The following is a 13,771-nucleotide window of genomic DNA, read 5'->3' as shown; positions in this document are numbered from 1 at the left end:
GGGGTTCTTATCAACTTCACCTGTCTCCACCAACTGCTATTTGTGTTACAAGCTGTAGGAATTGTGCTTTGTCTTCCACATTGCCAGATTGTTTAATTCGCCAAACAGTCAATTGGGTGGTTGGCGGGTGCTCTGGTGTGGTTTGTTCCTTGTTCCTTCTTTCTTATCAAACATCTATTGTCCTTATCTCTTCTTCATTTTTGTGTTTGTTTATCTCTTGCAACACCTCTAATCTTCGACACTAAGACACTTATATGACCTAATTGCGTTGCAAGTGTTGTAAAACCCTCACTCAAACTAAACTAAAAACTAGTCTAAACCGAACAGTCACATAATTATTAAGACATACATGTACATGTATTGAGTTAATAATTAGATCTAGAACAGATTTATATAAAATAGTAGGCAGGGAAGTAAGGAAAAAAAATCCATGCCAAATAAGCCTGCATCATGAAATATGCGATGTGACGCAACGTGCTCAAATGGTGATCCTGTATAAGCGTCACAGTCACAGATACGATAAATTATAAAATGCATTTTTATTGATCCCAGAAGGGCAATTTGGTTTACAATGACAAACATATAGATCTATACATACATAAATACGAGGACATCATTATAAATAAATACACTTACTTGTACCCAAATAAATACATACACACTCGTAGGCTACATAAATTAATACAATATTTTACCAATATAAAACAATTTCACAATCTTGCCATTGCCGGTCGCCAACCGAAAATCACACATAATATATTCATTTCATTATCCTTGACTTAGTATTAGATCTATAGATCTATCTTTATGATTATTATTATTATCCTGCTCTTCAGGGATGAGGGATATTTCTTTTTTATTCTTTTTAATTGCTTTTTTCTGTTTTAAAATTTAAAAAAATTCCACGAACATTTCATTTTTCACCGAGTCTCCAATTACTTCATTGAAAGCTGAACATGCTGCAGGTGCATCCTGAAGGTGTGACAATGACGTGTCCCTGGAGTAACAAAGACGGTCATGTTGTCAACAAAATAATACCTCTGCACTTTTACTTTTACCATCCGATTCTGGATAGAGGTCTCCTTTTTTTCGCAAGTGTTTTACGGTGCTCGCAACTGCACAAGGACACACGAACCCGCAGGACGCATTGGATATATAGCATTTTCAGTAGTTAGGAAATTTAGAATTTTGCCCGGGTGGCGGCCGAAGCCTTCTCTTATCGATTTTGGACCACCAAGGGATCTTTAAAAATCTCACTGATTATTATCAGCTAAGACATTCATTGCTCCTAAGTGTATTTGAAGAAGCTTTAAATAAAGTGAAGATTGATAAATGGCAAGGCTTGCGTTATGAAACTGTTTGACAGGAACATGGCTGGCTACAAAAAAAAGAGGTTTGCGGGACAGCTTGCACCACTCGTTTTTATTTTATTTTCTCTTAATGACTTAATGCACTTTTCTTCTTAGTGTTAGGCTTTGATCTTGCTTCTGCGAATGTCATTTAAAGACATAATGGCAGATTTTACAAACAGCAACAAGTTAACTGGGAAGTGATGCAGTTGACAAATTTTAACATTTAATTCCACTGAAACCCCTAGAGCTTAATTTAACTGGGAAGGGATGCAGTTGACAAATTTTGACATGTAATTCCACTGAATCCCCTAGAGTTATTAAAACCGCTGCTGGTGTCTTTTGTTCCTGATGCGATGAAAAGAGGGGTTGATAAAATGAATTGCTTTGTCTTTATCGAATCAGTTGACATTGCAATAATACAATCTACGAGTTACAGAAACATGAGATTCCGATTTAATCATATTTTCATAGTTCATATGCCCTTTTTGTCCCGCAGAGGACACATCATAGTTGTTATAAGTGAAGGCGCTTTTTTTTAAAACCAAGAAAATGCCCAATAGCAAATTGAAGCTTATAAGTATTTGCGAAGATATGGAAGATCACAACATTGTGGCTTTGGTTTCTGCTTTAGCCAAGTTCATTGAACTTCTTCTTCCCCTTCTTTTACTGGTCACTCTTGAATATCAGCATTTCATACCGGTGGTTTTCCCCAAAATAATATTATGCTAAACTCATGAAAGCATTTTTCCCGACTTTGCAACTACAGGATTAAAATTTCATTTTCAAGATGACTAATGAAACTTTCCAGAAAGTTTTCTTCAACCAGCTGCACTTCAAATAAACCTTTGCTTCACTGAAGCATCAACGTTTGATTTCATAGCCTGTGATTTGGCTGGGAAGCTAGCTGAAAAAGTCAGAAGTGTTTCGATGACTGTGCCGCTCTAACTCTCACTGGAGAAGGACTTCAACAGAGTTAATGTTTCTTTGCCTTGCCTTCCGCCGGATGATCCCACACACAGGAACATGGAATTGTCGTAAGACTCCCCCCCCCCCCCAAACCAAAAAAGAAGGATTCTTCTTCTTCTTCTTCTTCTTCTTCTTCTTTTTCTTCTTCTTCTTCTTCTTCTTCTTCTTCTTCTTCTTCTTCTTCTTCTTCTTCTTCTTCTTCTTCTTCTTCTTCTTCTTCTTCTTCTTCCCTTTATCATTCTCATTGGCCTTTTGTATAATGTAATGAGAATATTAAAAAGTAAGATAAGAATAAAAAATCGAAATACTGGCGTAGTCCACGAGCGACCCGGAAACAGAATTGTTTGTACCTGGGCAACCCAACTGCTGGCCAAGGCAAAGTGCTCTGAACAGAATTTTGTCAACTTTCGGTTCCGCAACACAGGTAAAAGAGAGGGTATTTTTCTTTAGGCCTACTACTAAAATTTGATTCGTTTGTCCTGTTTTGAACATGGCAGGAATGGGTTGATTTTACAAATCAAGGTACTTTCTGTATGCCCCCTCGTTCTCCATAGGTTCGATTTTGTGCCAATCCAATGGCAACGACGGACCCAATGCATGTCTGATGCCATCCATCCAGTGACAATGGCGTGATCAATTAGCTTGTCAAGGACAAAGCAAAAGTGTTGTCCTGAGGCAGTTTTTGGGGGGCTTGGGGTGTCACCAGAGTTTCATCTTCCAATGGTCTCAATGCCTGCTCAGGCAGGACCTTTGGTCCTGGTTATCCATAGGATCCCGAGCTGGTGTTGAAACCAAAGGTAATCTAAATCTAGCTGAAATGGGAGGACTTCCATAACGAGCGACCACTATGAGTCAGAGCAGAATTGAGGGCTTGAGGTAGGGGTAGGGGTAAGGGTAGGGTTAGGGGTAGGGTTAGGGTTAGGTCTGGGCCTCTTCTTTATTGTGTTTGATGGGGTGGTCGCTCTTTACGGAACTCCTTCCGCTGAAACTCTACTGCAGGATCCAGAAAGTCCTCGGAGGTACATATTCGATCCCCTAGAATTCCAGACCTGTGGTCGAAAAGTCTAGGGCATCAAGTGACCACTCACAACTAGAGACAAGGGCAGTTGGGGGAGGGACAGCAAGTTCTTCTGAAACAGAAGCAGGAGCAGGAACAATATCACAACATGTGGAAACAGTGGCTGGAAGAACATCATCACTTGGTGTATACATTGGACAGAGGAACATCATCATCATCAAATCATTACATACAACGGGATAGAGTTTCCTTGGCTCATATAAATTTGTTTCAAACATTAACAAAGAAAAATCTAAAGTCGCTCATATGATGAATTTTCGAATGAATCCGTGTCTAAATAGTTTGGGGTACATCCACCAAAAAATGGTACCCCATACCGTCACCCCCCCTACGGGCGCCAATTGTTACAACAAAGAGCAGCGAATGGTTTTTGGCGGTAACTAGACACCTTATAAACTGAATAAAAATGCGAAACAAATCGTTTTGCCGTGATACTGCTTGTTGAAGAGGCGACTTAAGGTGCATAGGTCTGGTTGCCCGAAAAGTGCCAGTTTGCAGAGGACCAACTACCCGACCCAGTAAAAATAGTCCGTTACAGAATCACGGACAAACACAGATTTTTATTTTTCGATCTTGGGAGACGGAGGAGCTTCTGCACCAGCAGGCACAATGAAGGACAGCGGACAAAGCCGAAAGGACTCTCCTGACCTTCTTTGTCGAACAAGTCTCTCCGGATGGCGTCGTGGAATGTTCGCACCTTGTTTGATGCTGGAAAGAGTTCTCAAGTAGTACAAGAGATTAAGAGTTGCAGGGTTGTGCATGATGGCCGCCTCACTGACAGCTTTAACATCTAGACCAGTGTGAGACGGGGATGTTTACTATCACCTTTCCTCTTCATATTGGCAGTCAATTGGCTGATGAGGGAAACCACCAGAGGACACAGAAATGGTATACAGTGGACCCCATGGAAACAGTTGGACGATCTGGATTTTGCGGACGACTTGGCGCTTCTGTCACACACCCAGGAACAGATGCAAGCAAAGACTTCAGTTTTAAACAGCCTAGAGTCTGTTGAATCGAGGGTCCACTCCGGAAAGTCAAAGGTCCTAAGGACAGATGCAAAACGAAAGGAGCAGGTCTCAATAGAAGGAAATGCACTAGAAGACATTGAATCCTTCCGCTATCTTGAGAGTATAATTTTGACAGAGAAGGAGGAACAGGTGCTGAAATAAAGTCCTGCTTTGGAAAAGCACAGGCTGCTTTCATATATTTGGATAAGATTTGGAAGACCAGAGATATTCACTCCGAACAAACCTGAGGATTTTCTGTCAGTCTTGTTGTATGGATGTGAGACATGGAATGCATCACAGACTTGCGTAAATAAAGAGGATCGAGGTTTTCCTGACATGTGTTTAAGAAAATTACTGAGGATCAGATAGACAGACAGGGTCACCCATGAGGAAGTGTTAAGGATTATAATGAGACTGTTCCCAGTCACAAATGAGGTAGGAAGAAGGCGGTGGCAATGGATTGGACATACTCTCAGGAAGTCAGGCAACTGCTTAGCAAAGAAAGTGTTGGATTGGAATCCACTGGGTAAGAGATCAAGGGGAAGACCACGTGGAATCTGGAGAAGAATCACAGAAATTGATGTACAGAAAAGTGGGTAGACATGGAATAATATCAAGAGCCCAGCCCAGGATAGAGAAAGGTCGAAAGTGTTTGTCCGTGGCCTATACCCTGATGCAAAGTGAGAAAGGCAATGATGATGATCACTTCACATTCTAAATGTGAGGCAGTGTGGTGTAATCAGGCGCTCGTCAAAATAATGGAATTGAAGCAATTTTCCATCGGGTTTGCAATTTTTATTAAATTTTTGTTGCATGTCTTTTATCTCCAAATATATAAAAACACATTTCTATGTTCATTTTACTTTAAAATGTTGATTAAAGATACAAAAAATTTTAATTTTCAGTTTCCCAGGGCTCTCCAGCTATATAATTCATCAAACTTTGGCGGCCATTTTCTCTCTACTTTTACCTCTGAAACCACAGCGTTGTGACACAAATGTTTATCTATATCTTTTGAGAGTTTCACTCTTTAATCGGTCAGGCACCAATATCTTTGCAATAGGGAGTCTAGATTATCAATGATCGCTCCAAAATTTCATGAAATCAATCAAAGATCACAGGTCACAGGCTCAAAGGTGATTGATAAATTTTTACTTTCGCTCCTGCACACAGATGTCCTGCTTTGGGGGTCAAACTGCAGTACCAGTATTTTAAAAAAATCAAGATGACACTCATTCTAAAAGCCATTACACTTGTTACAAATCAATATTTTAAAGAAAATTTCAAACCTAACCGCAAAAATCAAATTTTGGGATTAAAACAGGGGGGCATGCCCCCTGTAACCCTCCAGATTTTTTTTTACTTGGGGGGGGGGGGGGGAGAGCGGCATGATGGACACCTAGTAGGCTTCTATGTGTGGGGCGGGAGGAAAAGTAAAAGAATACCAGTCATTTAAGAAGATAGCAAAATGCCTCTTCCCATGTTCGCCTAGGTCAAATTGCCTACTTTGAACAAAAGAACAGTTCTAAGGAGAAGTCTTGAGTTGCTTTGACTCATTGCTTATGGAGTCTTAAGTTGCTTTGACTGATTGCTTTTTATGGCTTATCCATGCTGCATATATATGCCATGGTCAATTAAGTTTTGTAGCAACTGTGTACCTTTGCCACAGCCCCTTCGGTTTCTGAGTTCAAAATTGTTTTTTAATCACATTATATTACCACAGCTATATTGGTGACTGTATATATATATTATGTTACTTGGTCTCATGTCACAGTAATTCTTTAAAATACATCATGTTGAAATAGTGGGTATTCAAGGGGCAGTGACATTTGAAAAATATGGTTGTTATGGAGTTCTATAGAACAAAAATAGAATGCAAGATGCTTTTTAAAAAAAGTGGAAGGGAGTCTTGTAAAAATTCTTTGAGTCATTTAACATTGAATGAGTTATTTCATTCATTCACTATGACAAGCCGATTGCTCGGTTCAGCCTCCTCTTCATCAGTATGATAATCTGTATCATGGGTTCAACTATATGTTTCTTTAAATACTCAGAATGGTCATCATATCAAGACTTTCAGAAATAATATTCATGTTTTGATAACGTTTTTAATGAACATTGTTTTTTTCAAATTCCCCTTTTGATTCCCTTTTACTTTCATTTAGTAAAATACACTTTATAAATAAAAAAAAGTAAATCGGTTGACGAATCAAAATGTCATTAAGGTGCCAATCGGCTGATGAAATGTGTCCAGGAGAGAAGAAAATTACGTACGGTAGTGAATGAATTAATTTTGTATTATTATGTACTTTCACAGCACTGACAACACTTGTAGGCCTACTACAGTGACATCTGTGTCTACAGCAAATGGAAAGACAATTTCTTGTTTCTCCACAGCTTCTGCTCTTATCCACTGATTGATGGCAAAAGTCCAGGACGTTGAAAATTTTATTAGGAGTGCTTTGGGTGCACATTTCACTATTACAGCCATTGAGACCAGTGACTCTTTGTTAGTTCCACTTCCAGCATGGACAGTACTGTTCGGAATCGAAAAATGCAGGGCACAATGAAGGAAGGCATGTCAAGATTAGAATCTGCCATGTCAGATTCTGTTCTCAGATTTCGTCTTATGCCTTCTAGAGCAAAGTTTGTAATATTTTTATCTGGAATCTTGTCCGTTTTCTTTTATTTGTATCTCGGTCACTGGGTTTTTGCAACAGATTCTGATAAGGCTTTAGAATCTCTTCTTGATACAGAGAAATGCCCAGCTTGTTTTGGCTACTCAGCTTGCGGGTTACTTTACAATAAACAGCTCAAATTATCTGGTACATCAAGGTATAGATTACTTGACATGATAAATGGAAAAAATGTCCATTTTGGTCTATTGGAATATGACGATAGGGAGGTGGTTCTGAAGAAACTAGCTACAGATACCGAATTAAAAGCAACGGACAAAATGCTTTGCGAAGATGCTAAAAGGCAAGAAGGATGTGATATTGCTCGAGTTATTGTTCGCACAGACATTGGTGCACCATTGTTCAAGGGAGACTTGACTCCGAAAATACTTGAAAAGACTGGTGGATTCATGTTCTATTGCCCAAGCTATCGTCTTGTGGATCGAATGTGGAACTACTTCCAAGAGTTTAAGAAAAAAAATGATATATTTGTGTCTGACAAGATGCAAGTGCTCTACACAGGCTTTGTGAACCCAGAACCTCTCATCTTACAGGTAAAGTAAAATATCTATTTATACTCTTATGAATGATGGGCTGAAAGACAAAGAAACCCTTTTAATGGTTACGGAAAAAAATGTTCTTCCAGCTTTTAGCGTTACTTTTGCAAGAAGAATACTTGTATATTATTATATTTATACACATTGCAGATTATTTTTGTAAAATTTTATAATCCAATACATTTATAGATTCTTTTGAAACTATGGTTCTTTTGAAATTGTCAGATAATATACAATGTAAGGATGGAAAAGGTAAGGATAAACTTGTTTCATTCTATTTTCTTTTCAGTTAACCGCTGTTTTCGGATGAAATGTCTTCAGACTCCACAGTATATGTGATGCAGCCTAGTGGAATCAGGCCCTCGTTTATTTTTGGGCATGTAGAGTTATTGGTATTATCTTAAAGCTTTTTCATTGTCTTTATTTGGATGAAAAAAAGTCCATTTAGCTTCAATACAAGTCGAGATATTTGCGAAAGAAGGAGGTGGGGGTCACCTGTTTTCAGAGGTAAAATTAGTGAGAAAATGGTCGCCAAAGATTACTTATTTCCTTAGCTTAAGAGTCCGCGGTAACTGAAAGTTTACATTTTTTGTGCCTTTAATCAACGTTTTTCCGAAAAATTAATACAGAAATGAGTTCTTTAATGGGCATGAAAACGTTGAGCCAAAAAACAAAAATTTGATAAAAATTCACAAACCTGCGAAAAAATGCAAGTTTCTTCACTTTGATTATTTTGACTAGAGCCTGATTCCACCATGCTGCCTCACATATTTAGATTTTGGGGGAACAGTCTGACTGAAAAAAAAAGCATTACAATTATATTGTTACTTTACTCTTATAATCTTTGACACACTCTGAGAAAGCACAGAAGAAAGGAAAGAATACTCTCTTGTGTCCCATGGACCAACTGCTACTGGGCTATTGATTGATATTATAAGTTTGTAGAATGGTTTAGCTTAAAATAGTCAAAAAATCAGCTCAGGAATGATGCTCGATTTTATTATTAATTGCCTTTTTTTGAGTTAGAGTAAGAGGAAAATTTACTTTGGGTCTAACTCTGAGTAGTCATAATTTCTATTACTTTTCAATACATATAGATCTGTAAGGACAGAGGTAAAGGTGCGCGCTCATATGACCTTACGCAGTTGCGAGCGCCGTAAAACCCCATACTACTACTACTACTACAGAGGTAAAGGAAATAAAACCTCTTTTGTCACTGTTGTACTGGACTTTACTACATTCACTTACATTTTGTCATACTTTTAAATTCATATTTGAGATCATATTTTAAAGAGCGTGAATATCTGTGTATAAATGATCAGTCCGTTGTTTTTTTAAAGAAAAAAATGTATTTTATTATGTGATAATGATGCTAAAAAGCCAAAATATAGAGTTTTACTTTTATCTATTCTCAGACTTTTCCCAAGCATCAGGGCTGGCCATTCCCCGAGTACATCGGGGCTTGTGGCAGAGTTGTTGTGGAGGAGCATGCAGGGAAGACACTCTCTGAGTTTTTCAATGCTCCTTTCCCTGTCAGGGTGAGGAATTAATGCAAAGTTATTGTTATGATTCATAAAATGTCAACTTCTTCAAGAAGCCACATTGTCCTAAAAACATCCTCTCCTTTCTCGTAAACCTTCATTGAGTAGTTATATGTCTAAGCTAGCCTGTCATTGTAATGTTCAGTAGCCTGGGGCGTGTGAGTGGGGGGGGGATAACATTGTGTTGCGTCTATATAGCTCTGCTGACATTCCACACCTAAGATGCTTGTGCCTACATTTCCCCCTCCCCCTAGACACACACAGTAACAGCCTTGGCACACGCTAAGATACGTTATGTCAGCAACACACGTTATGTCAGCAACACACGTGTAGGTGTAGAAGAAGGCTTGTGATTGGTAGCATAAAATAAAATACATATGCTGTAAGCTTGGCTAAGCCTCTTCCTTTAATGAACCACGGTTCATGTGCGATCAATGGTCCCTTGGAATAGAGTGGATAAGCTTCATTGTGGGAGAAATATGCATGAAGCCTTATCAGCGGGGTCTGTTCGCCCGTCAAACGAATTTGTTGAATCTGAGTTTGCTCACTCAAATATGTGTTAGTTGAATCCGAGTTATTATGTTGATATTGATGGATTAAAAATACGGGAACTTCGTCTCCTTTCATTGAATCTAAGTTTTTGTTGAATCCATGTTTGTTGTGTCTGAGTTTCACTGTACATGTATATATAGCTTTGGCCTATGTTGGAATGCTATTTAAGCCATCATGATTGCATTGTACTTTTATTGATTTAATTATGTAATTATGTTTTTTTCAACCTCCATTTTCTTAGGCTGCCCTGGCGTATCAGTTGATGCAAATAGCAGAGACATTGTCCACTAAGTCTGACTTTGCCTTATACCTGACCGATGTCAGCTTTGAAAACTTTGCTGTTGACAGTTCTGGCAAAGTGACGGTTATTGACCTGGAGAATATAATTGTGGTCGACACATTGGCTATCAAAGCAAGTGAGTGGGTTTTACAGCACTAGTGACGTTGTGATCAGGTCAGTTGTAACCCCAGAGCATGACCATATTTGTGACATCTTATTAAAATCAGGCGCTGGATAGAAAATATGAAATCAAAGAAACGGACTTTTGTCTGCCTGTTGGGCAATTTCTATTGGTTTTTTGTTTTTGTTGGGTTTCTTTGTACTCAACTCCTTTAATGTCCAGTTAAACACATATTTGGGGGACATTTCTCGTTCAAGCATAGTAGAATTGTAAATGGGCTGACTCATGTCACTCTCATAACTGTGCCTGATCTACAACAGGGAACTGCTGTCTTTTCTTTCCTGGTACTGACTATTGTCATTTTCCTCTACTTCTTTTGTATGTTTGTCACTCTCTTGTGACCTGCTGTTTCTGGGATGCCTTGATAGTCGAAGCAGACCTTGTGCTGTTGAAGCTAGAGAGGTGAGCAGTCTGAGTCTGATTTCCTGTAAAGACTTCTCTGTTGACACCCACCCCTTGGCGCTCATATGACCTAATGCAGTTGCGAGCGCCGTAAAACCCTCCATTATAACCCGCCCCCCATATTTGGGGGCTCTCGTGCGTGGCCTAGAGGTTACAGTTTTCTTCTCATTCAAAAGGTACCAGGTTCGCATCCTGACAGCGATAGAAAATTTTCTTCTCTAAAAATTTTCTCTTTTCATCTCCTTTCCTGCCCTCTGGTCATGTTCTTTTGTCTGCTTTTGTCTTCACTTTCTGCTCCTCCCCCTTTGCTGCCTCCTATGGGCTCCTGACGGTTTCTACTGCCTTTCTACTACTACTTCTTGGATCCTTTTTACTGTTGTCGTTCGGCCACTCCCCTGATCTTAGGGGTAAGATTGAACACCTAACCTTCTCAGACAAGGGCAAAAAATCTCGGAGGTCCCTTGTACAAGTTGCACCTGTTTAAGATCTCTTGGTGGTCCTAAAATCAAATAAGAATAAGCTTCAGCTGTCACCCGAGCAAAATTCAAAATTCTTACCAAACTGAAAATGTTCAACATGTCCCGCGTGCTCACATGACCTTATACAGTTGCGAGCATGTAAAACACTTATCACACATTTATGTTGAAAAATGTTGATTAAAGGGCCAAGAAATGTAAATTTGCAATTTCCAAGGTCAATCGAACTTTGGGAATTGCCAAAATTTGGCTTGGCCATCATTTTCTTGCTAATTTTACCCCCCACCTCCTTCTTTTAAAAAAATGTTAACTTTTATTCAAGATAGGTCTGTTTTGCATCAAAAGCTAGACAAATTAACAATCTTTAAGATTATACCAAAAGTCCTTTTATGTGAACATGCCTGGTGAAAAGTAGAAAAAGACACATTGGTTTGAACCGAGATATCAGGCTTCACAGGTCAAAAATAGAATTTTTGACAAAAACTAAGTATCATTAAAAATGGATTCTTTAGCCATTAATGTATCAATATTTACAAGGACTTGAGTTTCTTCTTTTACTTTCAAACACTTTTTTAAAGATGATTTTTAACACGAGGTATATTGCATAATCCCCCAAAATGTGTGAGGAAATTGGTTTTTGGGTAAATGCTGCGGATGATTTCTCTTGTCCATTCCTAAAGTCAATCCAATCACATCGCATACCAAAATTTAGGTCATTCTCTCCCCTCTGTAATGGCGAGTAGTGTGCATTGATATCTCGATTATGTAAACAAAGCAAAGTTTTAAGCGTCCAAAGATAATAAATAACAAGATGGGCCACTCAGCCAAAAAGGTGTCAGCCGGAAGTTCGCTCTTTGCTTCAGATGGCGCTGCTGTCTGTTTTGAAGCTCTCTTTCATTTTTCCAGAAGAAGAATAGGAATAGCACCTCCTTGCGTGCGCAGATCGACTGCTGTTCATCAGCAGTTCGGGTTCGCTCAGTGCAGAGTTTTAGGTTTTATTTATTTTAATGATCTCTCGCCTTTCATTCTAAAGTCAAATTAAACGAAGAAAACAATCACCCTTTCCTCCGGAAGAGGTTTTTTGTCAGCGTAACCATTTTTAAAAAGTGTTCTCTCGAAATTTATTTAAAAACTTGCAAGTTTCACTTTGATTTTTAAAACTCAAGTAGGGTAACTCTGTTCGCAAAGGGTGCGCATTTGTGAAGAGGGCGCCATCGAATTTTGAGGATACTTTTTTAATTGGCTCAAAGAGAGAAGTGGCCCCTCTTATTATGTAGACTCTTTGACGCATCCACACCTTTCGGTTTTTTTTAGAGCGAACTTGTAATTGTATCGCCTATTTCTGCCCTGCTCAAACCTGGATCTATTCTCTTGAAAATTCTTCATCAAGATAGTGGGGAATTTGTTTTGAAGACGTAATGTAAACATTTTGAAGCTGTTCTTTTATTTAAGCTGCTTTATAAAGTTGGTTTGTGAGTAGCGAATGTGTTGTCAGGTCATCTCGAAGCGTAGATCTACCTATTTGATGCAGAAACAAAGGAAAAACTTTAAAGCTGTTTTTCTCAAAACTTTGTTTCCGTACCTTACCTTACAATATCACCCATATCTCAAAAATTGCTGAAGATATCTAAAAAATTCAAAAAGCGTATTGTTCAGAAATGATCTTTGTACATGAAAATGCAAAATGTAGGATTCTTCAAAATGCGTCATTTGGTACCTTTTACCAGGCACACACACACACACATGTATATAATATATGCTTAAAAATTGATGAGGGCCTGATTCCTTTTTGTCATGTCACATATCTTGTTATACTTATATCTATAAAAACTGAGAAAAGTTGTCCCGAAGCAATCTGTATATCAAAAGCCAAGTAGGCTCGTTCCAACGTAGATTCTAACTCAGCTCGTCACGGCTTCCCTCAATTATATTTTCGACAGTATACTGTATTGTATTTACATACAAGGGACAGTGAGGTCTGCTCTAACTTCAGGGGAGGAGGGGTGGGGAAGGGAGGGCCCTCTTTTGGTATAAAATATGTTAAAATCTAAAAGTGACATGTATGTCACTTAATTGGTCATTAATTCAAAACAAATGAACCTACTTTGATAGTTAATATAATGTAATAAACTCCCTGTAAAATAGACATGCTTTCGGCAATTGCCAAAAATCTAACACTATGTCAGAGTCGTCAGAAAGGAATAATAATGCCCGATTTGCTGACTTTGGCCCACCGGCATAGCGGTTCCGACCGTGAGCTACTGGGAGTGGCTTGCCGGGTATAAGGAGTTGTGGGACCGTTGGATTTTTTTTGGTTTAGCTGAGTTTTTTGTTTTGAGAGTTTGCTGAAATACAAGAAAAAATATTAGGGATTTTACTGCGTGTCTTAGCTTTCTTTTGACTGCAATTTTAAGATAAGTAAATGTCTCTTTTACTATGTATTTTTGTTGCAACAAGGAAAATTCCATGTACTCTCCCCACCAAGACAACAGTGAAATTAATTTGTTAACTTTCCTGATCTTTCCTTGTGTTATATTTCGTTTTGTTTCTTGTCAGGTTTACAAATACATTAAATACATATCAGTGTCTTATCTTCCTTTTCTGATAGGTGGAAGAAATCATGGTAGGTCAGTTTTTTTCTTTCCCACAGTTCTGTCTGTCTGCCTGCCTACCTGTCTGCCTGCCTGCCTGCCTGCCTGTC

At 38.7% G+C, this 13,771-nt stretch overlaps 1 protein-coding gene across 1 annotated transcript in view; it reads left to right on the top strand.

Moving 5' to 3' along the window:
- The first annotated feature begins 2,646 nt into the window (after positions 1-2,646).
- Positions 2,647-13,771, top strand: part of LOC101855128 (divergent protein kinase domain 2A) — a 13,917-nt gene continuing 2,792 nt past the window's right edge. The window contains exons 1-4 of the mRNA XM_005105956.3: positions 2,647-2,742; positions 6,804-7,635; positions 9,054-9,176; positions 9,973-10,147. Coding sequence (XP_005106013.1) covers positions 6,934-7,635; positions 9,054-9,176; positions 9,973-10,147 — 1,000 coding nt within the window. The 5' untranslated portion in view covers positions 2,647-2,742; positions 6,804-6,933. The remainder of the gene's footprint in view (positions 2,743-6,803; positions 7,636-9,053; positions 9,177-9,972; positions 10,148-13,771) is intronic.

Source organism: Aplysia californica, unplaced genomic scaffold (genome assembly GCF_000002075.1).
Source record: "Aplysia californica isolate F4 #8 unplaced genomic scaffold, AplCal3.0 scaffold00503, whole genome shotgun sequence".
Classification (NCBI taxonomy): domain Eukaryota; kingdom Metazoa; phylum Mollusca; class Gastropoda; order Aplysiida; family Aplysiidae; genus Aplysia; species Aplysia californica.
The sequence above is the reverse complement of the archived record's forward strand: the minus strand, read 5'-3'. Positions and strand labels throughout refer to the sequence as shown.